At 52.1% G+C, this 25,341-nt stretch overlaps 8 protein-coding genes across 8 annotated transcripts; 3 read left to right on the top strand and 5 right to left on the bottom strand.

The window, feature by feature from the left end:
* Positions 1–254: 254 nt before the first annotated feature.
* GLRG_07170 (methyltransferase domain-containing protein) lies at positions 255–1,799 on the bottom strand (the record flags this gene model as incomplete). Its single annotated transcript, XM_008097855.1, has 5 exons — positions 255–456; positions 517–762; positions 816–1,017; positions 1,105–1,584; positions 1,622–1,799. The coding sequence occupies 5 exons, from the start codon at positions 1,797–1,799 to the stop codon at positions 255–257; spliced, it is 1,308 nt and encodes a 435-aa protein (XP_008096046.1).
* A 2,162-nt stretch (positions 1,800–3,961) lies between these two features.
* GLRG_07169 (uncharacterized protein) lies at positions 3,962–4,849 on the top strand (the record flags this gene model as incomplete). Its single annotated transcript, XM_008097854.1, has 1 exon — positions 3,962–4,849. The coding sequence occupies one exon, from the start codon at positions 3,962–3,964 to the stop codon at positions 4,847–4,849; it is 888 nt and encodes a 295-aa protein (XP_008096045.1).
* Positions 4,850–5,274: 425 nt separating this feature from the next.
* Positions 5,275–7,546, bottom strand: GLRG_07168 (phthalate transporter; the record flags this gene model as incomplete). Its single annotated transcript, XM_008097853.1, has 13 exons — positions 5,275–5,322; positions 5,376–5,540; positions 5,621–5,634; positions 5,686–5,865; positions 5,925–6,181; positions 6,239–6,519; positions 6,579–6,796; positions 6,849–6,893; positions 6,954–6,995; positions 7,057–7,098; positions 7,160–7,221; positions 7,282–7,337; positions 7,388–7,546. The coding sequence occupies 13 exons, from the start codon at positions 7,544–7,546 to the stop codon at positions 5,275–5,277; spliced, it is 1,569 nt and encodes a 522-aa protein (XP_008096044.1).
* Positions 7,547–8,753: 1,207 nt separating this feature from the next.
* On the top strand, positions 8,754–10,022 carry GLRG_07167 (TfdA family Taurine catabolism dioxygenase TauD; the record flags this gene model as incomplete). The annotated part of the gene is made up of 4 exons (XM_008097852.1): positions 8,754–8,967; positions 9,022–9,366; positions 9,421–9,798; positions 9,856–10,022. 4 exons carry the CDS (start codon positions 8,754–8,756, stop codon positions 10,020–10,022), a joined length of 1,104 nt encoding a protein of 367 aa, XP_008096043.1.
* A 544-nt stretch (positions 10,023–10,566) lies between these two features.
* Positions 10,567–11,067, bottom strand: GLRG_07166 (uncharacterized protein; the record flags this gene model as incomplete). The annotated part of the gene is made up of 1 exon (XM_008097851.1): positions 10,567–11,067. The coding sequence occupies one exon, from the start codon at positions 11,065–11,067 to the stop codon at positions 10,567–10,569; it is 501 nt and encodes a 166-aa protein (XP_008096042.1).
* A 3,793-nt stretch (positions 11,068–14,860) lies between these two features.
* Positions 14,861–16,799, bottom strand: GLRG_07165 (major facilitator superfamily transporter; the record flags this gene model as incomplete). Its single annotated transcript, XM_008097850.1, has 5 exons — positions 14,861–15,836; positions 15,926–16,086; positions 16,186–16,405; positions 16,471–16,533; positions 16,627–16,799. 5 exons carry the CDS (start codon positions 16,797–16,799, stop codon positions 14,861–14,863), a joined length of 1,593 nt encoding a protein of 530 aa, XP_008096041.1.
* Positions 16,800–19,832: 3,033 nt separating this feature from the next.
* On the top strand, positions 19,833–21,476 carry GLRG_07164 (NADH:flavin oxidoreductase/NADH oxidase; the record flags this gene model as incomplete). The annotated part of the gene is made up of 5 exons (XM_008097849.1): positions 19,833–19,931; positions 20,049–20,477; positions 20,539–20,691; positions 20,780–21,335; positions 21,427–21,476. 5 exons carry the CDS (start codon positions 19,833–19,835, stop codon positions 21,474–21,476), a joined length of 1,287 nt encoding a protein of 428 aa, XP_008096040.1.
* A 221-nt stretch (positions 21,477–21,697) lies between these two features.
* On the bottom strand, positions 21,698–23,938 carry GLRG_07163 (uncharacterized protein; the record flags this gene model as incomplete). The annotated part of the gene is made up of 3 exons (XM_008097848.1): positions 21,698–22,277; positions 22,377–22,933; positions 23,081–23,938. The coding sequence occupies 3 exons, from the start codon at positions 23,936–23,938 to the stop codon at positions 21,698–21,700; spliced, it is 1,995 nt and encodes a 664-aa protein (XP_008096039.1).
* Between the last annotated feature and the right edge of the window lie 1,403 nt (positions 23,939–25,341).

The following is a 25,341-nucleotide window of genomic DNA, read 5'->3' as shown; positions in this document are numbered from 1 at the left end:
GTTCTACCACCCCTCCTCCACCCCCTCTCTTCAGAAAAGCAATATATCAGCGCTTATGCAAACAATGATGGAGACGACGTGTCGACCAACCAGCATCAACCTCGCTCTGAATTCTATTCGTAGTGCAAACACCGCGGCACGCGGATCATCATGCAATCGCTCGCTGGCAGCTAACCTCAGCCTGATCCTCCCCCCACGTCTCAAGCCCCCCTTGGTACAGACTACCCTCCGCCCATCAAGCTGTAAATCTTGTCCTAAGCAGGTTTTTGTCCACTCCAAAAATGCATCATGCCGTAGGCGTGGACGTTGGGATCCCTCATTGCATTACGGCACTGCGCGAACAAGACCTCCATCTCGATCTTGCTCCACCCCAACATCTCAAAGTGGATTGCGCCGACGGCGGGGAAGAACTCCTCGCATGCCGTGCGATAGTACATGCCCACCAGTCGCATGATTCTGAGAGAGGTGGTACCGTCAGCCAGAATTTTTACCTCAGCAGTGCGAGGTCACACTCACTTATCCTTGGGCCATGTCCCGTAAGGCAACTTCACCGTGTGATGTCGGATGTTGACAAAGCCAGCCTCCTCCAGGTATTGTCGTCCAAAGACCGCAGCGTGGGAGTTTGTACCAAACTTTGCAAAGGCCTCGACGAGGTGGTTAGTGAAACGGACGAGGGGCCAATCAGGCGGCAAACTTCCATCGTCGCAGTGGACCTGTCCATCAACATCTTGAAGCTCAACCCAGCCTCCAGGCTTCATGTGTCTTAGTCTACCGTCAGTACAGTTCCGAGGTTGGTGGGGGTCGGAAAGTCCTACTCGTATGCATTTCGCAAAAGGTTGACGGGCGATTTCAGCACTGGCACCATGTTGCGCAGGTGTACGAAGTCAAAGTCCGAGCCGTTCAACCAGGTGTCTTCAACGTCATCGACGAGGAACTTGACGTTCGGCGGCACCCAGATGGGCTGGATGGGGCTCAAATCGAGCCCATGGATCTCGGCACTCGGAAACAAGTCGCCCACTGCGGTCACTCGTCAGCTGGCGGGTTCAATAGTTTCCGTTGGAGCGAGCACACGTCATATCCAGATGTCAATGAACCTAGACTCACTCTCAATGGCCCAGATACCAGTACCGGTGCCCAAGTCAATAATCTTCTGGGGGTTATCGCCAATCGGAGCAAAGTATAGTCGCCCGTCTGTGACCTCTAGCATCATGGTGTGCAGCATGTCCTCGCGGTTCTGTTCGGTCTCATCATTGGGAATTGGGTATCGTCCGTGTCGAAACTTATGGTAGCGTCTGCCATTCCGGAAGCTGTGCTCGAAGACACTAGAATTCAGCGACGTCGAATCGGTTCTGTCGTCGGCTATTGATCCCTCGTCAAAAACGCTCGGCGTGAACTCGCCCTCGTCGTCGAGACCGCCGGCTTCAAGTGCATCCCCGGCAGGCGTCTCTTCGGTAGGGTTAGAAATTCCGGGAGCCGGGTCCGGGACTGCCTCGGCGACTTGTTCCGTTGATACGGTTGTCGCTTCTGCATCAGATGTCGCTACGGGCGTCTGCTCGGTGCTGGAACTGCCGGTCGTTGGTGAGGCTATTCTAGGGACTGCGGCATCACTGTCAGTACGTACAGCCTGCTTCAAGGTTCGGAACTGCCACGTCATGCCACCATAGGAGGGGTCCCCAGGAACCTTCGTATGACAGGGTCGCTCTGGCGAGGATAAGGTTTGGCTCACCGCTTGCACTGTCCCCTTGAGGGGTGACCGGACGACTTCCGCTTCGACTTCCAGGCTTGCCTCCCGTGCTCATCGTAGCTAATCGTTGTAGTTCAGTAGACGCGCATGCAGCGTGCACGGATGTATATGGGAAGCCGCAAACAGCAAACTATAGAGACCGTGTGGGGGATATTGTTCAAGGAGCGACTCGCTGAGACAGAATAACGACAAATGAAGGAATGTCGCTCCTATGTTGCGATTGCGACAGAGCGTCTTTATCTAGGTAAGACTCCTCCAACCTTGACAAACCTTAAACCGGGCGATCTGTCTTTTAATTAAATGCCAAAGTCTATCTGAGTCAGGCGTACGGGGGCGGGGCTCGTGGTAAGCAGGATGCGTTACTCAAGTGACGTTCCTGGGCGGCAAGTGTGCTGTGCTAACAGCTTCAGACCTTGATAAGGGAAATTGGCGAAAGAGCAATGAGGCTGATTATTAGAAAGACAGATAGAGCTGTGAGGAAGATGAGTTAAGAGGCAGAGTAGGGCGAGTAAAGGATTGAGAAGCTGGTGTTATAGCGCGACCATGATAGCGATGGCCATGGCTTGCCGTCCTAAGACATGATGCTACACGGATGGGCTAGTTCGCGGAAAAGCGCCACCAGCTTCGCAATGTCCAAGAACGGTAATTTCATCGTGCAGCTGGCTTGTCACGACGGATGCGCATGCATAAAGCCGTTGTCTGGTTGCAGCGACGAAGGCAGCCAGACATTGGATGACCCCACGACCCCTCATTCGGATCGAAAGTTCGAGACCATGTCGATCGGCAGTCTCACTAGTTAAGTACAACTACTCCGTACACTGTTTATATTTCTACCTCTCTTGCCGAGAAGGTCCACCTGGTGCTGGTGCTGGTGCTGCTAGGTAGGTTTATGGGCTGATGGGTGGGGGGGAGAGAGGGAGGGATCGTCTCATGAATCAATGTCTACCTTGCTTGCCGCCCCTAACCTGCAGGAGGAGCGGCGTGGCACACATCCGATCCCGGTTCATCAGATGTTGGGGAGGTTAGGTAGCGCTCATTGGATCTCGTCTGGGTCGTCAACGGCGCTTCAATCTTTTACCAGGTGCCCGGTTGTCAGGTTGGAAAGGGAAACGCCCAAAGCCCACTTGTTGATACTAGCCCTGTTCCTCTTGCGCACGTGTGCACCTCCATCTGTCGACAGGGCCTGTAGCCCGCACGCTTTGCGGCTCTCATGCAGAAATGCCTCAAGCAGACGAGCGTGGGAGACCGACGAGCCTACTGTATCGAATATCCGCCGATGGGTCGGGGCTCTCGTTGATAGGTCAGACCCAATGGTCTCCGCTATACGTTCATCTTACCTTGCGAGGCCTAGGTAGGTGTGACCGCGGCAAACTGCATCTCCCCGTACCGAGGTGGTGGTGGCAGAGCTAAAAAAGCAAGCGACCCCAGAAGAGTTTAATCAATTCCGTTTCACTTATCATCCGTGTAACAACTGTGCACACGGCAGACGGATGGCTCCTAGAAAAAGGAAGTCTTTACAAAGCTAGCCTAGCATGTATCGTCAATGCAGCAATGATGGCTAGTGAATAATCAACCAGAGGGTGCAGATTTTGGGGAGGCTGATGAGAATTCAATACATCTGATTAGCCCCTTACGCTGGGCCATGACACCAAGAAGCATCGGCCTGCCAATATTGGGGTATTCCACAGCTCTAAAACGGCATTTAGGATTAATGTCATGCCGGCACTCAAACCGAGATGTTGTGTGCAGCTCCTTTACAAATCTGGCCGTGGAAACATATGCCAATCAGACACGGAATAAGACGGAGGAAGTATCTGTACCCATCAGAGCCAAAATAGCAGCGAAGTCGAAATATGTGTAATAAAGAGCAGGAAATAGACATTTCAACCCTGCCGCGATTCCCCGGTACTTAATAGCTTAATGGTACAATATCGCAAACCCGATTTCCACCTCAAGGGAACCGGCATTGGCCCCGAATATTCTACAACCCGCCGAAAGTGATTGGCTAAAACAAGTCAGAAGCTCAACAGTGTTTTTCTCACCATAGCGTAACTTGGCCGGGTGCACTCGGGATGCTGTCAGCCTCCTGAATATGGCAGTTTGGGACAATTTGAGATGGCTGTCTTATGTAGAGATGAATATTACGGTGTAAGTAAAAGTATATATTGAATTGATTCCCTTGAATCTCCGCATCGCTTCTTCAACATATTATGCATCATGCCTTTCTTCAAACACAATGAGAACATCTCCATTTTCTATCTTGAAGAAGGGCCGCAAGATGCTCCAGTTGTCTTCCTGATTCCCGGTATCACATGCGACCTCCATGATTGGAACTGGCAAGTCCCTTTCCTTCTTCAACATGGCTTCCGAGTCATCACTCCGGATCCCCGAGGCCAAGGCCGCTCCTCCGCGCCCCCACCTACCCCGGATATCAAATCATACCCCGGCCCGAATGCAGATCCTTCCATTGTCGACTATTACCCCCAGTCCGCCGCAGAGGATTTCATCGCCCTTCTCCAATATCTCAACATCTCTTCTGCCATCATCATCGCGCATTCCCTCGATACCGCTGTGGCCTACCACCTGGTCAGGCTGGTCTCCGTGCGGCCGGATCTCGCACGTGCAATGGTGATCCTCGACCCGTTGCATTCCATCTCTACCGCAACAGTAGATGAACATCTCAGCGATCCAATGACGGTCCTGCCGAACCTTGCGCGTCTCTTCGACGCGGACATGCACCCCCCTACAGTCCCCGCATGGCACAACTCGTGGACCCGCCGTCGTGCGATGCAGACCGATATGGGCGTGATAATGGCCCAGTGCTGGGCATGCCTAGGGGATCCGAATGCTATTGGTCGGCGCGAGGTATCAGTTGCGCAGCATGATGACAAACTCATGTGTCCTCGATTGACACTTGGAAATAGCGATTACTGGGTGGCGACAGAGCGCACCTACCTGAAACCAAGCAGTGAACATGATGAAATTATACTTGTTGGAGGTATGGGTCATTGGTTTTTCCAACACAAAAGCATGGAAGTAAATGAACATTTGGAACGGTGGTTCAAAGTAGTTGGGCTGCTTCCGGTCCAAACGCTTAGCCAGTAGACAAAGGGCGCCTCCTGTATTTTCTTGTATTTATAGACATGTATCACAAGATTTCTCCCCTCATCTACTGGCCATGGACCGTTCGCATTGGGATATTTTATACATCTATAATTGATTATATCCGGCCAGACGGTCTCCTGAGGCCTGAACTTTTGCTTTGCCTTCGACTTCCATCACAATCAGATATAACCATGATAGTAATATGATAATGGCGGAGACGGATGCGGTATTCTTCGTCGGGCTTGCCATGGTTTGTCGTTAATGACTGAAGCGAAAATCCAATCGCTTGTTGCCCTCATCTTTAGTTGTCTCTAAGTAGGTAATCCTTTGGGCATCTGACATGCTATTCCAGATTTTGTCTCGCTTGTTGTTGCGATATGTATAGTAAGCCTTGACCAGAGGGTAAAGCGCTAGGTTCATGCAAACTATTCCGAGGAGAGAACGATTGCCGCGTTGGTAGAGTGGTGCATCGTCTGTGTTGATTTTAGTTATAGAGCGACACTGACTTCAGATCAGGGGGCCTTACTGGATCGATATATGTTGGAGGAGATAATGCCGCCTGTCTGAACAAACATGTTGTAGCAGGCAGCAGAAACAGTCCGTGACCGCACCGTATTTGAATTGCGGCTATTCCATCCGACCTTAATAGGATGGTCAGAATGGCTTGAACTTTCTCCAGACGAATGACAGGCTAGATGAAGTCGTATCTATGGATTCCAACGACCAGACTAACTCCAAAATACCACCATAAGGCGGTGTAGGGAGACTTACTTGAATGGGATGGGCTGCGTAAATGTTAGCCCAAAATCGCGGAAATGTAGATTTGAAGAACTTACCATTAGGATAGATGAGAAGAAGAGAAATGACGGCATATAAAACCCATCTGTTCACCTCTGAGGTGTTCACGACGTTCAGGTAGATCAAGAAAGGCAGCGCCCAAACCTGACCAGACATCGAAACCAAAGTGAGTTCGCCAATAACCTCACCCAGATATGTAATGGCAAGCATTGTGATCACTGCCCAAAGAATCAGTCACACACATGAATGATGCTTGTAGAACGATGTGTTGACTTACTGTGGCCAACGGTATATGGGATCGCAAGCAGGTTTGCTTGGAAAGTGTCGAAGCCCAAGTTGCGGAGCGTTAGAGTCAGGTACTGAGCCGGGGGCGTCATGGGTATTTGGAAGGTCAAGCCCAGAGCGTACAGCGGCCACAGATCATAGTCCTTGATACTCTCCCATAGAAGGCGTGGAGTAATGGGCTCGCGGTTGTGCATGCTGCTCTTGCTGGGATCTTCGCGGAGGACTCTGTTGATCATGATAGTTTCTTCCCTATAATACCAATCAGCAACAATACAGGAGATGTAGTATCCAGAAACCTAAGTCTACCTTTCTGTGAACCAGCCTTTTTTCCCACGAAACCAACTCGCGGTCTGGCAAGGCCCTGCCGGCATGAGGACGAACCCAAAGATGCCAATCACAAGAGTTAGAAGTCCCTCAATCAGAAACAGCCATCTCCACCCAGCTTGCCCTTCAATGCCTCGCATGTGGAGTATTCCATAGGCAATAATAGCTGACAGAATGTCTGCAATACTCATGGCCGTCCAGAAAAAGCCAAGCCGAAGGGAAAGCTCGTAGTGCTTGTAGAAATAAGAAAGATAGAGAATTATCTTGGCGAGTACACAAGTCAGCATTTGATTAAAGCCACCGTAGAGCTTTCTTTACTTACATCAGGTATGAAACCACCCTGTAACAGACCCAATAGTGCTCGGCAGGTAAGGAAGGAATCTCTCCCGCTCAGCCAAAATTGACAACTGGCGACGATACTCCACAACAACATCTGTGCTGGGATCCAGCGGTCTGGCCCAACCCACTTGGAGACTAGCTGAGATGGAAGCTCAGAACAAAGAAATGCAAGCTTGAAGACTGAATTGCCAAGATTGAAGTCTGAAAGATTATTTAGCCTCGTGGAGGGGACATCCGAAGCTGGGATACGGACCGTCGGTTGTGATGCCCAAATCTCCCAACATGTTATCCGTGTTCGCTGCAGAATGCCAATATTAGAGTTCCAAGGCCCCTCGCCGCGGGAGTGGAAGTGACGTACCTTGGCTGATATTCGCGCGGTCAAGTTCAAGTGCCATGAACACTGACCGGAATCGTCAATAACTGCCTGGACAGTCTCACTTCGATGATGGTGGTGACTCAACTGATGCAGGCCCAGACCATGATCCTGAAATCTATCTTGCGAACTGGTCATTATGTTAGGATTTGCTACAGAATCAATGTCATGTTACGGAAGTGGTCTCCTACCTAGAGCATACTCTTCTGTCCAGGTCCATCTCGCCAGTGGGTCAAACCGGTGATAGTTCTCCCTGGAGTCGTTCATGTCAGATTCCTATATATGTTTATACCATTCCATAGGGGTGGCTTACCAGTCAGGTCGTGGATGATATTGTTGGGCGGAATCCGGGTCATCGAAAACGCTTGGCTTACAATCGTCAGCCCACGATAAAACATAACGATTGTGGCACCTCTTACCTGGGTGGCGACTGCAGACGGGTCGTAGGACTTATTACGTTGAAACCAAAATCGCTTTTCTTCAATGGGTGCTCCTAGAGGGGGTGTGCCATCCAGCGAGATTACTGTTTGCCCATAATCGCCCTTACCCACAGGGTCTTTTGCCAGCACGGTTGTCATGATTCACAGCCAAATCCTTCAACGCCAAGATGGTAGAGTTGAAGCTGGACAATGAGGAGGTAAGGTTTCTCCTTGGAGCTGAGCCTGGCTGTCACTTCTGACACAACCTCGTGTTAAGCAATTGGGTTGGCGGGTGTCTCTCGAGCTCAAGTATCATAGGGAACTTCTACCATCGGGATGGCACTGCAAGCTTATTATAATACTGTACGGCAATGGCGACTTAGTTCCACTAAATCACACCCAGGGGTGTTAGTGTGCCGGGGGCCTGCACGGGTGTCTTTTTGGTACAAGACGTATCGGCCAATTGATACCGAAGTGCTTCGGAGGTGGTGTTATTCCCGGTAGGCCGAATAATTATGGCTATGAGTAGCCTCATATTCATATGCCTTTAGAAAATACATATTTATAACCCACTTTCTTCGCCAGATTTATGAGCCCAGCTCGCCAAGAGAACAACAAGGGCAATTCCCATACTATCTAGCATTCGCAGGCTTAGGTAGCCATACCACCACAGCCAAACGTTCCCATCCAAGGCATCATTTTACTGACTTGAAAGCAGCAATTTTAAGGAGAGTGATTAGGTGGAGCTGCCGCATCTGAAAGAGGGTTGCTGCCACTTCATCCGGCTTGGCCAAGACCTTAATCGCCATCGTCCTTTACCCTGACGCATGACACCACTCTAGGAGCCATATCAACATTCAAAGTGGATGTTGGACCCTAAGTCTCATAGCGTATAGCGTGCTGAGTAACGACTATGTAACGTCAGAAGTAATGAAATGACATTATCAATCGAGATAATATGTGCCCAACATCAGAAAGCCGTGTGGTTGGTTCATGAGAGGAGCACCCTGTTGGTCACATCATTCATACCAAATCCACGCCATGTCCCACCAATGGTGATCGATCACGAAATATGCCGCCTAGCTTTCACCATTGCGGGTGTTAGCTATCGACTCTCTTGCCCCGCAGTACGGAGTTTCATCGGGGTTGGGGGTTCCTGCGGAGGTCTCCTCCGTATCCGATGTCTCAAGTTGTAACTGACGATGGCGCGATATCCTTCAATTTCTTTGTATTGAAGCAAGAACTGAAATATTATAAGTATAGGCGCTTGGTTCAACTTTGAGAGTTGAATCAGACAGCCAACTTCCGTTTGACCAATTGGTTATTCCAAAAGACACAGAACAAGCACGTCTTTGATTCGGGCAAGATGGCACCAACAGCAATCGACGATGAAGTTCCTATTCACATTCCCACCAAGGCTTCTTCTTATCCTCAACCACTGAAGACATCCTCAGTCCTTGATCAATACGAGTCATTCGATGTCACACCAAGCATTGGGCGTGAATTTCCCAAAGCGAACCTAGTTGAATGGCTGAATGCCCCCAATGCCGACGAATTGATCAGAGATCTCGCCATTACCAGTGAGACAAGCAAAGCCGTGATTGCATGAGTATGGCAGCTGATAGTGTATTCAGTCTCTCAACGAGGCGTTGTCTTCTTCCGAGCGCAGGACAACCTCACAAATGAGTTGCAAAAGCAACTAATTCTCCGAATCGGAGAGCTAAGCGGTCGGCCTGCCGAGTCAGGGCTCCACATTCACCCGGTCCTCAACTCGGACCGTGAGCTAGGCGGATCCGACCCGGAGATCAGCACCATCAGCTCCTTGCAGAACAAGAAGTACTACCGCAAGTTTCTGGAGCGCGGTGGGCTCAGCTCTAAGAAGCAGACTACTGCACAGTGGCATAGCGATATCGCTTTTGAGCCTGTGCCGGCTGACTACTCATCGCTGCGCCTGGTTCAACTGCCAAAGACAGGTGGTGGTAAGTCGAACCGAAACAACCAAGGCAGTTATGGGACAATCAGTTAACGCTTAGGAGACACCCTTTGGGCGTCTGGTTACGAAATCTACGACCGCCTTAGCACGCCTTACCAGAAATTTCTGGAAAGCCTTACCGCCACCTTTGAACAACCTGGCTTTGCCGCGGTGGCGGAAGAGGCCGGGTTCACTTTATATGACAAGCCGCGCGGCAACCCGAAGAACGTCGGTAGTATCCTCAAGGCTGTACACCCCGTTGTACGGACCAACCCGGTTACCGGATGGAAGAGCGTCTACCCAGTCGGCGGCCACGTGAAGCACATCAACGACGTCACTGCAGAGGAAAGCAAACACCTTCTTGACTGGTTCTTGGATCTTTTGCAGAAGAATCACGAAATTCAGGTCCGTTTCAGGTGGCAAAACCCCAACGACATTGGTAAGTAAATGGCCTGTGGATTTGTGGCGAATAGACAATGCTAATCAAAACCTGCAGCCATCTGGGACAACCGCAGCACCTTCCATACTGCTACCTTTGACTACGATGAACAAGGCGAGAGGTTTGGCAACCGAGCAGTCGGCATCGGCGAGGCACCTTACCTAGACCCCAACAGCAAGGGGCGTCGTGAATCTCTGGGTAGTTTTCAAGCCAAAAATGAATAAGTTTGATCGAAAGAGCAAGAGGATTGATGATAATAATGATTGGGAAGCCATAGCATTGGTTACTTGTGCCATCTTAAAACAACGTTATAACAAGTTGTACTTTGCAACTACTCCATGCATCATCCAACATCATGGGGAGGATGAAGTAATTGGATGACATGGCCAAGTGATCTACTGTTTTGATTATTAACTTTCGCACCGAGGCATTGATAAAACCGATGGCTCCAGTGTACCATTTTTCATTTCCCCTTCCGACGATGGGTTCGTAGGGAGCATTGACGTTGAGGTCAAAGCGATGGGTCTCTCGTCTGACATGAAAGTTAATGCATGACAGCTGACGCCACATCATTGTTTTGCAACTCGAACATCCCCGGCCAACCACAGAATGTTTACTATTGTCCAATCTTCGAAGTTGATTTACAGGAGCTTTACTGCGCTTGCAAATCTCAGCTAACCACCTCAGAATGTTTAGGGATATATCTGTATGTGACTTGGTAAAATTCAGAGCATCCACCTCCTTGCGAGCATTGAAGCAACCGTTTCTTTACTCCTCTTGTTTCTCGCCCTGCTTGGCACCGCCTTCCTTCGGCATCCTAATCCCTATCCCAAGAACGAGCAGGCATCTCACGACTAGCATTGGAGCCGTCGTCCAAAAGACAACGTAGTCCTCCACCGTCCACGTAGACCTGTCCAACCATATCTCCCATCCGCCGACGGCCTGTGCAGTGCTTTGAACATAAGCGGCGTCGCTCAGGAGCATTCCCGCACAGACGACGCGCCATAAATTCAGATCGTCGAAGAGCCGCAGGACCACGCCCTCGATGAAGGCAAAAAAGAGCCACCCGCCGCCCACTTGTGTGTAGAGGAATTGCATGTTGGGCGCGTACGGCATCGCGTTGCGCGTCACTCCTGCGAGATACTGGTTCGGTGCGTGAAAGACCATGACGGCGCCGAGCAGCGCTAAAATGGGCTCGATGGTAAGGATTAATTGGTAAATTCCCGGCACTGCGGCCGAGGCCTTGACAATTCCTCGATGCGAAGCCATTGTACCGGGCAGTCTTCGTGCCGTGGGTCGTTCTGAGCCAGTGATGTCGATTATGAATGGGTCGCACCTCGAACGCAAATTCGTCGAGCTCGATCCTTGTGGTATATTTCGGCGTCGCTATTCTCTTTCTGTGCAGCAGGCAGATGCAGGTTTGGGGGTAAGAGTTGACCGGATTTGCGAAGAAGGATGCGACCAGAAGAACATGACTTGTCCAAAGGGAATTGCAGCTGGTGGCTTTATCAGTGTCCCACCCCCCAAAGCTTATCTCAGGCGAATGAAACAACAAACTTCGGCACCCCCGGCTGCGATGGAAGCTCTACCGGGCAAAAGCAAGTTACATCCTAATACATAGGTACAAGCTTCGTGGTGGGGAGCCCATATTAAGCTCATTTCACTGAGGCGGGGGCATGAATGCTGAGGCCACCCGCACAACGTGCTGATGTCTGATTTGTCAATGATGAGTTGTGCAACAACATTGACCCAGTCAAAATCAATGAGGTGGCTATAGGCTTAGATTACTCAAGGCTTTTGAACCTAAGACAACAAGCCGGGTGAAAGCCATAACAGCGAGTTGAGGGACCAGCGTTATGCAGAGCTAAGCGGAATTTCATGCGGGCAACCCGGAAGCCGCTTGTAAATGAAGCGATTCCAGATGAGACCACGGACTGGTTTCTTCGTGGATGTTGTCTCGAAATGACCGAATGGGCTGGGAATGCCACTAACAACGCCAACGCGTCATCATGCCTTATGAATGTGTTTCGCCACGGCAGGGGCAATTAACGAGTGGCATTAAACATGTGGCAAGATACTTCGACTCCAGGGAACGGTGGCGTATTGCTTAGGTCTTATGAGGAGTTCAAATAGGAGAGAACGACCGAGTGATCCAGGGCGCGCTGTGCTATGGCCCGGGCTTCCGGCGGGATATTTTCCGAGCAATTTTCCCGAGAGGTTAATAGAGCGCCGGAAAACATGTTTGGCTTGCTTGGTTGTTTTTTGTTTGAAACGATCAACGCGTTGGCACTCGACTATATCATTGAGATGTAATGCAACTGGTAGCTGTTCGTGCTTATTAGTTGCAATACCTACTTGCCGAGCTTGATCAGTTGTTTCATTCCCGGCAAATGGATACGGGTCATGTCCCAAGACATGGATATCCCCGCTACCAGACGCCAATGGCCAGGATATAGAAACATATCCGACTATTCTTCGCGATGCCTTGCGGGTGTCGGCCGCCTTCAAAGTCCAGAGACTCGGAAGAAAAAGCCTCAATTCTGGAAAATGTATGGTATGGCTATCATTAAAGATATATATGAGCAAGAGCCTATAATTGGACAGTACTGGCGTCAATAGCACTCAACGAACCCAATAAGGGAACTGGCAGTGACGATGTGTTCTAGGAGATTCCGATTGTATGTTGTCTAACAATGCGACTCTGTCAGTTTCTTCTTATTAAAAGCTTTAGCTTGTGACATGCTTACATCATGAGAAACAGTACAGGTGCTCACCTAACACACCGCTGTAAAGGTCGTTCGCGCCACGGTTGGAGTGAAGTCTAATTTGGTAGTTGCTCTGCGTTATCATAGTATATCGCATTGAGATATCGAGATATGGCAGAGTTGCTACGCATCGGGTCACAAACATCGTGATATTCATGTAACGGGTGAACTGGGCTGGGCCGCTGATTGGGTGTCATGCAGCTGTCCTGACGTATCCCCCCACGTCAGTTGACTTGACGTACCCGGCCAGCGCACTTAGATTTTTCTAGGATCAAACTGGATGAACCCGTGTATTTTAGTTATTTTAAAACATATGCCTATGTGCTAAGGTTTGCATTTAGGGCTAATGGTCATCATTATTACTTAAAACTGGCGTACGGTATATGCCACTCTTAGGAGAAGGGATATCCAAGGCTAGGGTTACAGATCAATCTATGATTAAACCAAGCGCACACACTCGGGTAATTCAGCGTGTATTATCAACAAAAAAGCGTTAGAATATTCCGCGTCCATTTCTATACAGATACTGTTTTGCGTTCTAGTGCCTGTCGCGAATTATGATTGGCCTGAAGGATAGGAATATCAGCGGGAAAGCTAAGCGAAAAGCCAATTCGGCCTTTTACCGTTTATCCTTTGCTTTCATAGAAACGTCTTAGTGCAGAAGTGGCACTGGAAAGTTTGTTTAGGATGACCATCCTCGCAGGGCGATAGCTTCGCGCCAGCCCGCGACATTCTGGCTAGCCTCTGGTAAGGGTATATAGGGGTATAAGAACGACCAAGAGCTAATTCAGGTCTGGTAAAGAGTCCAAGAAGGTGATGACAAGTTAGTAAGGCGACTGACGACAAATTGATGTATGAAGGCATTGCCCGGAAAGAGACAAATTTAGACAGAGCCGAGCTGGAAAACTGTGGACTGATGTCTCGACATGTGTAGGTTGGCTGTTTCGAAACCGCCACGCGTATCCCTACATGTAATGACTTTTGCAAGGTTGGGAGACGGGGGCAGACGCACGTCAATGCTACGATCCCACTGCATATATTGGTGGCAGATATTTTGGGTGCAGATATTGGGGGAAGCCGCCACGACCTGGCTGAGAATGATGTTCCGTAAGGCGAGACCAACCCCTGAAGCAACGACCGCTGGTCCAGCAACATTGTCTTGTGCTTTGACGAAGGCTTCCCCTTTTAAATCAGATAACACCACCGCGGGCCGCGGATCCCGGGCTTAGAACCCCCGCGGCCCCCGAACTGGTGTAAAGGTGTTGCGTTAGCTATGAGGTTCCACCTTTTCGGCCTTGTTTGATGTGTGCATTCTTCCTTGTTCGTTTTACCTCTCCGGGGCGAAGGATTATAATAGGTAGTAAGTTGTCGCAAAAACGACGCCATTAATTACAGGCAGTAAGTAACGCCTAATATGTCCTATAACACACCCCCTTAGATTCGTACTATTCCTAGGGCGGATCTGCAACTCTTACCAATATCAGACCTTCTAATTAGGTACATCTCGCTAAAGTCTAGGTGGTTCAGTCTAACCTATAACGCGGAAAACGTAAGGAGGTGTCAATAGGAATCAAACCCACAAGGTCTATGACGCTCAGACGTAATACTGCACTTATACTATTAAGGCATAAACACTTGTAGAACTAACTAGGCTTATAACTGTCGTAAAAACGACGCCGTTAATTACGGGCAGTAATTAACGCCTAATATGTCCTGTGACATAAGTATAAGTTGGTCAGAGAGGCAGGGGCTAGCATACCTGCGGGTTGCAGTCCATCAAAAGACGCCCCTCGGACGTACAGAGTAATAAGTCCTAAGCCCATGTTTCTTCAAACAACTTGAGAGTATTGCTTAACGAACAGCAGTCATTCGTTTCTTCAGGGTGTGGTAAATCGCCGAATGAACATTCTGACATGTCAAAAAGGGAAAAAAGGGAAAAAAGGAGCAAGAAAGTCAGAGTACACCACGCAATTCACCATGGGGAATGACCAGGTCTACATCATACGTAATTAAAAGTCTTCAAGCCGCATTATGAGCTGCATAAAAAGAGGCTCATTCGAAAATTGCCCAACAAGGAAGTTTATTGACAGAAGCCCGGGGACAACTAAGTAGATCCTGCTAACAAGGCAAAGGTAGCCAGCGTCCCAGTGCTCTTTCCAACGTCAGGGTTATAAAATCCCGGGCCCGCCGCTCCAACCCATCCGAGTCGTCAATCGCAGCGTCTCTTCTGATAGGAAACTGCACGTCTGAGTCTGATACCCCCCAGTGTGCCGGTGATCTGCCGGACGGCCGCCCGCTTAGTTGAGAACCCACCGCGACAGCCGCGTGCTCCCGTACCAAGTCCTGATTCTTTTACCATAGACGTAGAGTGGGAAGGAAAAGATAAGGTTGGCCATGGTGACCCCCGCAAGGCTTGAGAAGACGACGACGGGGCCTGAAGCCTGGAGCCAGTCGATAAGCGGGGTGGTGCCGGCGAAGACGACAAGGGATGCGATCATGTTGACGATCGTGAAGGCCTGGGCCGAGTGGGAGGGGAGATAGTCAATCATGTAGCCGACGGAGACCTGTACGCCGATGCAGGAGCCGAAGGAGATGAGGGAGAGCCAGGTGAGCAACCAGAGGAGCGGCTGGCCCTGCTGGATGGCGATCCCGAGGCCGACGAGGCCGGCGGCGGTCATGGGAAGGGCGATGATCAGGAGGACGAGGCGGAACTCGGGCTCGGCGACGCCCGGGTTCGAGCCGTTGGACCGGGCCATGAAGCGCACGCTCCAGTCGGACAACCAGCCGATGAGGGGCCCGCCTATGAGGGAGACGACGAGAATGGGCAGGCCGGTGAGTCCGATGTCGGTGGGCTGCAGGTTGTACGGCGCATCGCTGAGGATGATGACTATGAGGTTCGTGACGCCAGCGGAGAGGACCAGGACCAAACTGTTGAGAAGGGCACTGTAGAGAATGATGGGCGACGAGAGGAAGAATAGCGGCTTCAGGGACCCCATCCAGAACGTCTTGTCCGTCATCTTGCCGCGGAATAGTCCCAGCTGCTTCAGGTAAGGCACCTTGCGAGCCGGCAGGTTCTTGGCGTACTCGACCTCGACGGAATCCTTGCTCTTTTTCTCCTGCTGTCGCGAGCCGATGTCGTCGCCCCTCTTGAAGTAGGCCGACTCCAGGACGAGAAAGTACGTCGGGAAGAACAGGGCGGCGAAGACTACAGCGGCGAGACCGAAGACGGCCGAGATACCAAGCTTGTCGGTGACGACTCCTCCGATGATCTGGCTGTAGGGAAGAGTGTCAGTCATGGCCTCCTTTTCCAAGGTGAGTTGGAATAATAATGAAGATGAGAGAGGGGTGATGAATCGGCTTACCCAAGCTGCCCGCCCACGGTCAGCCCGACGTTCCAGGAAGCAACGGCGCTGCCTCTCTGGTGTACGTAAAAGATATCGGCGATGGTTGCTGTGACGAGGGTGAACGTGGCGGCGGAGAAAATGCCGGCAATGGCTCGAGACACGACAAGAACCGAATAAGTCTGTACGGGATCATTAGCAAACAAAGAACCGTCCCCGGTCCGTTGCGATCAAGCTCTGGGTCACATCGGGGTGGAGGTTGACTGGGCACAAAAACGTACAGTAGCCAGGAAACTGCCAAGGTTGGCGGCGGCCATGACGGCGGTGCTGATGACGTAAAATGGCCTCCTGCCGAAGATCTCAGCTCCTGACACGACAAAGAAGGCCGCGAGGCTGGTGAAGAATGTCGGCGCGTTGAGAATAAGGCTGGATATGCTGCCCTGGGTCGCCCCGAACTTGTCGACGAGCGGCGCAATGCCGGGAACGACCATTGTGGTGATCCTGTGAAACAAGACAGTATAAGTAAGCCACTGAACATGGACCTGCTGATGGCGAATTTGACCTACGCGTTGGCGGCACTAGACCCAAAAACAATGACAAAAAGGTGAGCGAATTTCCATGCCGTAGACCTTCAAGGGCGAGGGGCAAGATCATGTCAGCTCATGATGTATGCGCCAAAGGGGGGTTGTTGTTGTTGTTCCGAGTCGGTGTAGTAGACATACCACATCAGAGGATCGTTGGGGTCGTCGCCGGGCTGCGGCTGCAGGATGACCCCCTGCTTCCTTTTGAGACCATCATCGCCAACTGTGATCTCGTCGGGTATCTTCTTGTCCTCGAGCAGCACTGTTCCTGGCGCAAAGGGTTGACCTGGAGTCTCGACCACACCCCAGCCCATTCTCTCGGCTGATTGGACTAGCTGAGCGGGCGTCAACGGTTGTGAAGCTTTGCGAGATATGAGTGGGAAGGGTTCAAAAAAAAAAATTGAGTGTATCTATCGTGAATGAGAGTTGAAGCCAAAGGAACGAAGAGGCGGTATTGAAGGAGGGTGGTGATCACGAATAAAGTGATGTTATTGTCAACGAAACAAAATGTCAACCAAATAAAGGCTATCCAGCAGCCAAATGTCAAGCCAGTTGACAACGAAATGAAGTGCAAAGGGATGGAAAATGATCGGTACAATGGATGAACTGAACTGGTTCAAAGGGGAGAGAGACCAGAACGGGAGTCGGCGGCGTATGGTATAAGTAATTAAGAGTTGAAAATCAATGGCTTGGCTGCAGATCCATGAGGCAATCCGGAAAGGGATAAAAAGAAGGGCTCAATATTAGTACATTAGTATGGTGATACGACGTCGTCAAACATTCGGAGTCCTGCAGTCGATCCGCCAAGAGGTCTTTGACATATAACAGAAGAGAAGAGATGGAATCTTGCGGCGCAGAGAGAAGGGTTGATGAAATGAAGAAGAAACCACGGCAAGAGACGCAGTGGCGACGCTACCACGCTGGCTGTCACACGTATCGAAGGAATATCTTCGGCAACTCGGTAAGGCAACTCTTGGAACTAGAAGTAAAAGTATATGGCTTTAAAACAAAAAAGATGGGATGATGGGCAACAGGTCGACGGAGTACCTATCACTTTGCGTTCATACTTGGGGCCGCTCGCCACACCCGTTTCAGTTTCATACCAGGGAACCAAACAAGCCGGGCTTGGTTAGCAGGAGTGGTCGGCGTCCGCAAACTCCAGCGAGCGAAACTTGAAATGACTGCCGCCACCACCGCCAACGTGCTGGAAATACGATGCAGAGCATACGTACCAGAGATAGCCCACCCTCTCCGACGTATCTGCGTCAGCTGACGCCTCATGGCTGCGCACTCGCGTGTACGCGACGACATGAATCAAGTTGCGCCCTACCCCATCTTGGAGCGTGTGTTACCACGGGAGCATCCGTAAGCCGAACCCAAGCCTAAATTCAAAAACAAAGAAGCATGTCTCCCTCGCGTCTCGATTTAGAGATTAGGTTCTTTTCTCATCTCTCGCTTTTGCTTTGGTTTAGTTCATACCAAACTCCGTCAAGACAGGTCCATCCTCAGTCGTCTCCAGCTCGCACGAGTTGTCTTATACCCTGGGTACCTTGGCCTGGTTGAACTCACTACCAGGTCTGCTTCCCTTGGCCCCGCAACTGATCTGCAGATCAGCCAGCATCCCCTTTTCGGGCGTGTGGACACTACTCTAAGGCTAGCACACACACTACAGACGGCCTTGGAGTTTCAGTCGGGGGGGCTGTTCCAGTTCAACGTGTCTTGTGTGTCTTGTGAGCCTAAACCATAACTATAATTATTTCAGAGATGACAAAACTCAGATATGACAGAAAGCCGAAGTTTAATAGAGCTGATTGGCAGGGATCACTGTAGAAGTGAGCTTAAGGTAGTCAGTCGCATATTACTGCAGCTTGGCGCCATTTTGCCTGTAGAAATTGCATCCCGTTTGTTCCTACTGCTGATTACCAAAGCACCCTCCTCGCTGTCGCCGGCGCATATTCCATTCGCCTATGTCCATCTATACTATGGCGTTTTAACATCACCAAGCTTGCCGGCCATTCCTTGCCAGCCCATTCTCCATAATGTGTGTCGAAAGGCAATGCTCGTGCGACACAAACATCGGATGGTTTTATGAACCTAAATGTTCCCGTTGTCGAAAAGTAAGCCCATCGCTCCGCTACATAATGGCCATGGTCCGCATTCAAGCGGTGTCATGAGCACTAGTGTCGAATAGTCACGGCGCTTTGTTTTGCAGTCGCATACTGACCACTTCTGGTTCATTGCCAACCCGAACCTCGTCATGAGATAAGATGTTCTGCGTTACTACCCCTCCCAATTCGTCACTTGGGACGGCGCGACAACAGCTCTACTGCCTAGCACTATGCAGTTTAAGCCCTTCAATGAAATCCCGACTGTTGAGGCGACTGGCGAATTAATCAGCCGCCTTGGAGAGCCTGTTACTGACAGACCTCGACGGTATCTTTTACAGGCTCAGGTAGATTGTGTCAGGAAAAAGGCATCGACTGTCGTTCTTATACAACGGAGACGACTGATGGTCGACATGGTATGAGGGGGCGGCGCTATCTATTGGCCAGTACTACAGGCAGTGTCAGGTCGGTACGCATCTGCCCGTGTCGGCGAGTCCGAGAGCCGCCGCGGGCTACATTAGGCCGCGTGGGAGCATGGGTTCAGATCAGTCAGCCGTCTGCCATGCAGGCCACTCGTCGTTAGCGACGGGCTACATGCTAGTTTCAATGGCACGCTCGTATCATCATTTCACTGTTGATTGTTAAGAAAATGCAGTAGTGGTGTCTGTTTTAACTATGACCATAAGCGGGTTGTATCATGATTCATATGTCAATATCAAACATCAAAGTTATAAGGTCATTGAATTTGGTTTGCATGACCTCCCGACGACTGACTCGGCGCCCGCCGCCCTAAACTAATTCATAGTTGCATATCTGACGCTACACCGTGGCATATGGTGACATTTGTCGGCATAATCAAGCGCCATGCAGTCAGCAGCCATTCCAAGGCACGCCACCATCGGACAAAATAAAAGAGGATTGTGGGATATTGGAAGATCTTAGCGAGCCAACCAAAAGATGGGCCGAGTTCTCTGCGAACCGCCGACATGTAAAGCCGTGACGCCGTCCAACGGCAATTATTCAGCGCCGGGCGGCTCAATAAGCTACCGATTAGACAGTTTCGATTACAAATTGCGGCACAATTCTATTACATATAAAGCCTCTTTTGCGTCCCGAAAGAATGCACGATACCTTCACTATAGAAAGCACAGACGGTATTAGACTTTGGGCTTTACACTTCTATTTCGCCAATCGCAGCCAACCACCATCTATTAGTATATATACTGTACAGGCACGTTCAACATGACAAAAGTCGAGATTGCCCAGGGCGCAGACCAGGCCCCAATCGCTGGCTCTTTGCAGGTTGTAGACCCTGGCCTCGTCAACGAGGGAGCGAAAAATGTAAGAACTTCCCCATCTGCCCTCAACCCCCCCCCCCCCCCCCTCCCCATTACCTTGCCCCTGCGAGCCGTTTTCGGGTCAAACCAATTTCTGACACTTCTTGCCCGGACCGAAAAGGTTCCGTACTTCACGCCGATCCAGGATCCGGCTGCCGGGACGGCCAGAGACCCGCAGCCGGAGGGGACCCTCTTCTCCCCGCTGAAGCTGCGCGGGCTGACACTGCCCAACCGCATCTTCGTGTCGCCCATGTGCCAGTACTCGGCGGATGACGGGCACATGACGGCGTGGCACAAGACGCACCTGCAGGGCTTCGCCGTCCGCGGCGCCGGCCTGGTGCTCACCGAGGTCCAGTCCATCGTGCCCGAGGGGCGCATCTCCCCCGAGGACCTGGGCATCTGGGACGACTCGCACCTGGAGCCCGCCAAGGAGGTCATCGATTTCATTCACAGCCAGGGCGGCCACATCGGCATCCAGATGGGCCACGCCGGCCGCAAGGCCAGCACGGTAGCGCCCTGGATAGACCGCAAGGCAGTCGCAGGGAAAACGGTAGGGCTTCCTGTCCTCAGTAGAACTGCCCACAAGAGACTGACAACCCCGGGGGGGACAGGGACGAGGATGGCCGGGCGAGGTGTACGGCCCATCCGCCGTGGCGTACAGCGAGGACACTTACGTCCCCAAGGAGATGACGTTGGAAGACATTGAAATCCTGAAAGCCAAGTGGGTTGACGCCGTCAAGCGCGCAGTCAGGGTCGGCTACGACGTACGTTTCCTCCTTTGTGGTTATCAGCTTCGCGCAGCGGCCATGTCTTTTTGAGTGCTGAGGTGTTTTTTTCTTTCTTTCTTCGCAGACGATCGAGATCCACGCAGCCCACGGCTACCTTATCAACAACTTCTTGTCGCCGACCTCCAACCGGCGGACAGACAAGTACGGCGGCAGCTTCGAGAACCGCTGCCGCCTGCTGGTCGAGCTGGCGGAGCTGACGCGCGCCAACGTGCCGGACGACTATCCCGTCTTCGCCCGAATCCCCGGCAGCGACTACCTCGAGCACGACCCGTCCATCCCGCAGTGGGAGATCTCTCAGGCACAGGAGCTCGCCAAGATCCTCGCGGGCAAGGGCGTCGACTTCTTCGACGTCACGGGCGGCGGCCAGGACGCGCGGATGAAGGTGGCCCCCGGGCCTAAGTACCAGGCGCACCTGGCCGCGGCCGTCCGGAAGGCCCTCGAGGGTACCGGCGCCGTCGTCGGCACCGTCGGCGGCATCGCGACCGGCAAGGACGCGACCGAGGTCCTGGCGGACGGCCAGGCGGATGCCGTGCTCGTCGGGCGGGCGTTCCTCAAGGACTCCAACCTCGTGTGGACCTGGGCAGACGAGTTGAACATTGACGTTCACGCGCCCAGTCAATGTAAGCTCCGGTTTTCTTCTACCCCCCCCCCCCCCCCTCCCAGACCTCCCTCCAGACAGTAGACATTAGGCTGACCTCCTCATTTTCCCAGATGGATGGCCCTTCGGACGCACTCGGACCCACAGGCCGAGCAAGCATTGAGACACGGTTTCTTGGAATCAGTAGCTTGGCCTCCTCCACATGCACGTGTGCCTGTGCCAGCCATTGATGTGCCGGGTGTAGTAAGATGGATTCCCTCAGAGGAAGAAATGTGAAACAATTTTCGGTGGGCATCTTTTCTGCCCATGTTGGCGCTAGTTTCCTTTCGTCGCAACAATACCGTAATCGCCTCACCGCCACTTCTTCCTATTCGTGATGTGAGATTATATTTCTTCGCTATCCTCAGGCGGCTGATGCGCAGGCGGCACGCCCTGCCCGTGAGAGTGGGCTGGCTGGGCCCAGTCAGGATACCCAATGGTTCCGAGATCCTGCTGCGGCCCGTAGAAACTGATCCCTCCGTGGTGAGAGGCGTCTTGGCCGAACATCTGGACATCGCCCAAGATGTCGTCTAGGGTCGCGTGTTCAAGACTCATCGGGGGCTTTCCCTGCGCCGGAGTCGTCACGGAGCGGGCCTGGTCGAGCCTCTGGGCGTACCAGGCCCCCTGATGTGACTTATGCTTGTGGTAGAGCATCGCCTGGTCGCACAGCGCCTCGATCACCCGCCACGCCGCGAAGTTGCGCATGCTGATGTCCTCGTTGTTGTGCCTGCGGAACGCAATGTTCATCTGCCGCCACGCCCGGTCCGTGATTGGGTGTTTTGGTTGCTGGGCGAGGCCGATCAGGGTGTCGGAAATCAGGTACGGCGCCTTCGGCCACCGGTACAGCCAGCCCCAGTGGTTCTGGACAGCCACCGCTTCGCCGCGCTCCATCTCCTCTAGAATCTCGACGCTTTCTTGGTAGAATCTGACGCGGAAGAAGTCAGAAAAATGACTCGGCCTCTAGTGGGCTTCGGGGAATGTAACTTGCCTTGCCCGAAGCTCGGCATCCGGGCTGCTGTTGTACCGGGCCGCGATGCCGTCAACGAGGAGCCTCATGCTCTTAATGCTTCCGCGGAAGTAAGACGCCATGACGGCATGAATGGGGTATGAGCCGTCCGCGTGCGCGACAAACTTGGCCGTGATGAAGTTTTCCGTCTCGTCCACGAGGCGGCCAAGCTCCTCGGCGGCACCGACGTCGTTACGCTTCCGGATTATGAACTGCATGGTCCTGACCAGATGTTGCCGCACGAGCGCGAATGACATGTCGGTGATGCCGTCTTGGTCTGGGGGCGCCGAGCCGGGTTTCGCGAACCTATTCGGCACCCACTGGGCGTCGTTTGCGTTCTTCGGCGGCTGGACGTCGGAAATGAATGGTAACCCCGAATCAGCGCCTTCGAGGTTATACGACGGGTTGTCCATCAGTTCGAAGTGGCTCCATAGCCGACTTCTCATGTTCACTATCCACGGTGAATAGTTATAATGGCTGGGGTTCCTGTGTAGTCCAAGCCTTGTCCCGAAGCGACCCGCCAGACCAAGCAGAGCAACAGCAACCTCTCCGTCTCCAACGATGAATTTCATTTGCTGTCCACAATCAGTATATCAGCTGCTGTTCATTTCTTCTATAGCATAGTAATTGACAAACTAGAAAAAAGAAATCTTGGAAAAATAAAGTACAAAATAAGTTTTGAAAAAAAGAAGAAGAAGAAACCGTTTGGGGGTCAGACGGACAATGTGATAGAGCAAGGCAAAGAAGGCAACGGGGTTACGGCTGCGCATGATGTCAGCCCGCTCGAGTGCCAACTGTGATGCCTCCTGAAGGTGCCGTAACAGATCCTTCTTGGACTTCCCAAGTCTCTCTTGGACGACGCTTGCTGGCAAGGCCGCCACAGTCATGGCCTGTGTCGCGAACATGGCGGCCTCTATATCAACAGGCGTCTTGTGGACCCCAACCCTGAAGTCCGTTATTTCTTGCCGCCAGTAGGCGTCGTGGCACATTTTGACCAAAGGCTCGACGTGCGCCAGGAAGAGATCCGTCAAGATGTCCTCCTTTTCGGGCTCGAGATGCAGATGGGAAAGGTTCGTCAGAGCGGGCGTCCGGACGAGAGGCCACGAGGACGGACTGGTAGGGTTCTTGCCGGTCTTGTCCGGGTCGATGTGGAAGAGACACCGCGGTTCGAAGACGATATCCTGAAGGTTGAGCCAGTGGTTCGGCCCAAGATAGTAGGACATATTGTCGTCGTACACTTGCATTCCGGGGTCACCGGCCATCGACTCGTCGCGGTGAGGCTCGCCAAAGTGACTCGTGGCGGGACTCACCGAGGGGAACGCGCTGCCGAGGCCCCTTTGCGAGTCACCCCATAAGGACATGCTCCTCATATCTTCGATGACCCTCTCCAAGCGGTCGACTCTGTCCTGAAGCTGATGCTGGCTCTCGGGGGTGGGAACGCCGAAGTCCCTCTGTGGGTCGTAGATGCAGGGTATGCCATGGCGGACGCAGTTGAGGCACGGCTTCGCCTTGTCGCAGCGGACTTTGCGTCGTCGACAACCGCTGCATGGCTTGTTGAAGTTTAACAGGTTGGAAGACATGACTGTGGTCCTGTGGTCCAAGGTTCTCCGGGATGCCAGGGGGGCGAACAACCTGCTCCGATTTAACGCTGACACGACGGCGGACGTAAGCTACACTGATAAGATGTGCAGGCTCTCTCGTGGGCACCGGCGGGGAAGGGTTTGGGCGAGGAAGCAATCTCCTATTTGTTTATGGGGGTTTTTCTTTCCGTAGGGAACTGGTGCGGAAGGGGGCGTGGGAGGAACGTGAGGTCGACGCCCCAAAGCCCCCAAAGGCCTCGCTGACGTTGCCGCCCCGGGTTTTCCGGTGTTCAGCGCGCTTTGTTTGGAAGATAGCCCAGGAAGGGCGGCGTGAAACACCAAATACAGGCGTAAAATAGATCCGGCTCAACTACGGGGTCCTGCCCAAACCCGGCCGGCTCTCGATGAAGGAGCTTCGCCGTCGGTTTGATATTGCTCGGCTCACTTGCAGGATTCCACTAGCGTTGGACGAAACCCATCTGCCACGAGTGATGAGAGATAGAAAACTTCAACGGCGGCTATGAGGCCACGAGAAAAACCTGAGTCGGGCACAGTCAAATTCCGCAAAGGGGTGAATCATGAGTGCTGATAAGCAAGCACCTTTGCCGTCATAGCTCAAGCACCACGACGAGCGAGACAATGGCTGCCAAGGGAGGACAGCTGAATGTGCCAATCTCGGCAGGCGAGGGCTGGAAATATACCAACCAAAGTACTCGGTAGGTGAAGAGTTTTTTTACCAGCGGGAACAGGCCCCAGGTCGGTGGCGGTAGGGTAGTTTACCCATGCAACTCGGGTTATTTCTCTGCTCGTCGCTATCTCCCCTACAAGCACCGGAACCAGGTCCAGATGGTCTGATTGGTTGGGCAGACTGGACAGTTGTAAGACACTTCTGGTGTACATTGTACCGGTAGTCCTATGGATCCGCAATGCGTGTCTAAACTCTATATTGTATCCGTATACTCCGTACAAATATGATACGTATGAGACGGCAGGCCTGCCAATCATAGACGATGAAAGGCTGCCAAGGTGCAAAGGTGGGGATCGACAGGATATGGCCTGATGAGCTGCAGCTCTTTGGAGGAAGAGGTAGGGTATCTATCAATCTCGCGATACGAATCAAACTCGGTAGATAGAAGAGTGAAATACCTCTTGGATGAGGTGAGGAAAGCCGGTTTGTATCCCGCCTAACGGCTACGCGCTGACCCCTTGCTCAGGATTAGGTAGTCGTCGGGGGACGGACCCGGCTCCGAACAGGGAACCGAAAAAAAAAATATGCTTGTCTGAGAAAATAAAGGTCGACTCTAACCTTTCCTGGCCATACATGCCTGTTTCTCACCTTGATGTAGTAAGTAGCATACTAGTCTTCGGAACTCTTGGCTGGCCACTTTCCGAGCCGCGTCTCT

Source organism: Colletotrichum graminicola (assembly GCF_000149035.1).
Source record: "Colletotrichum graminicola M1.001 genomic scaffold supercont1.29, whole genome shotgun sequence".
NCBI lineage: Eukaryota > Fungi > Ascomycota > Sordariomycetes > Glomerellales > Glomerellaceae > Colletotrichum > Colletotrichum graminicola.
The sequence above is the reverse complement of the archived record's forward strand: the minus strand, read 5'-3'. Positions and strand labels throughout refer to the sequence as shown.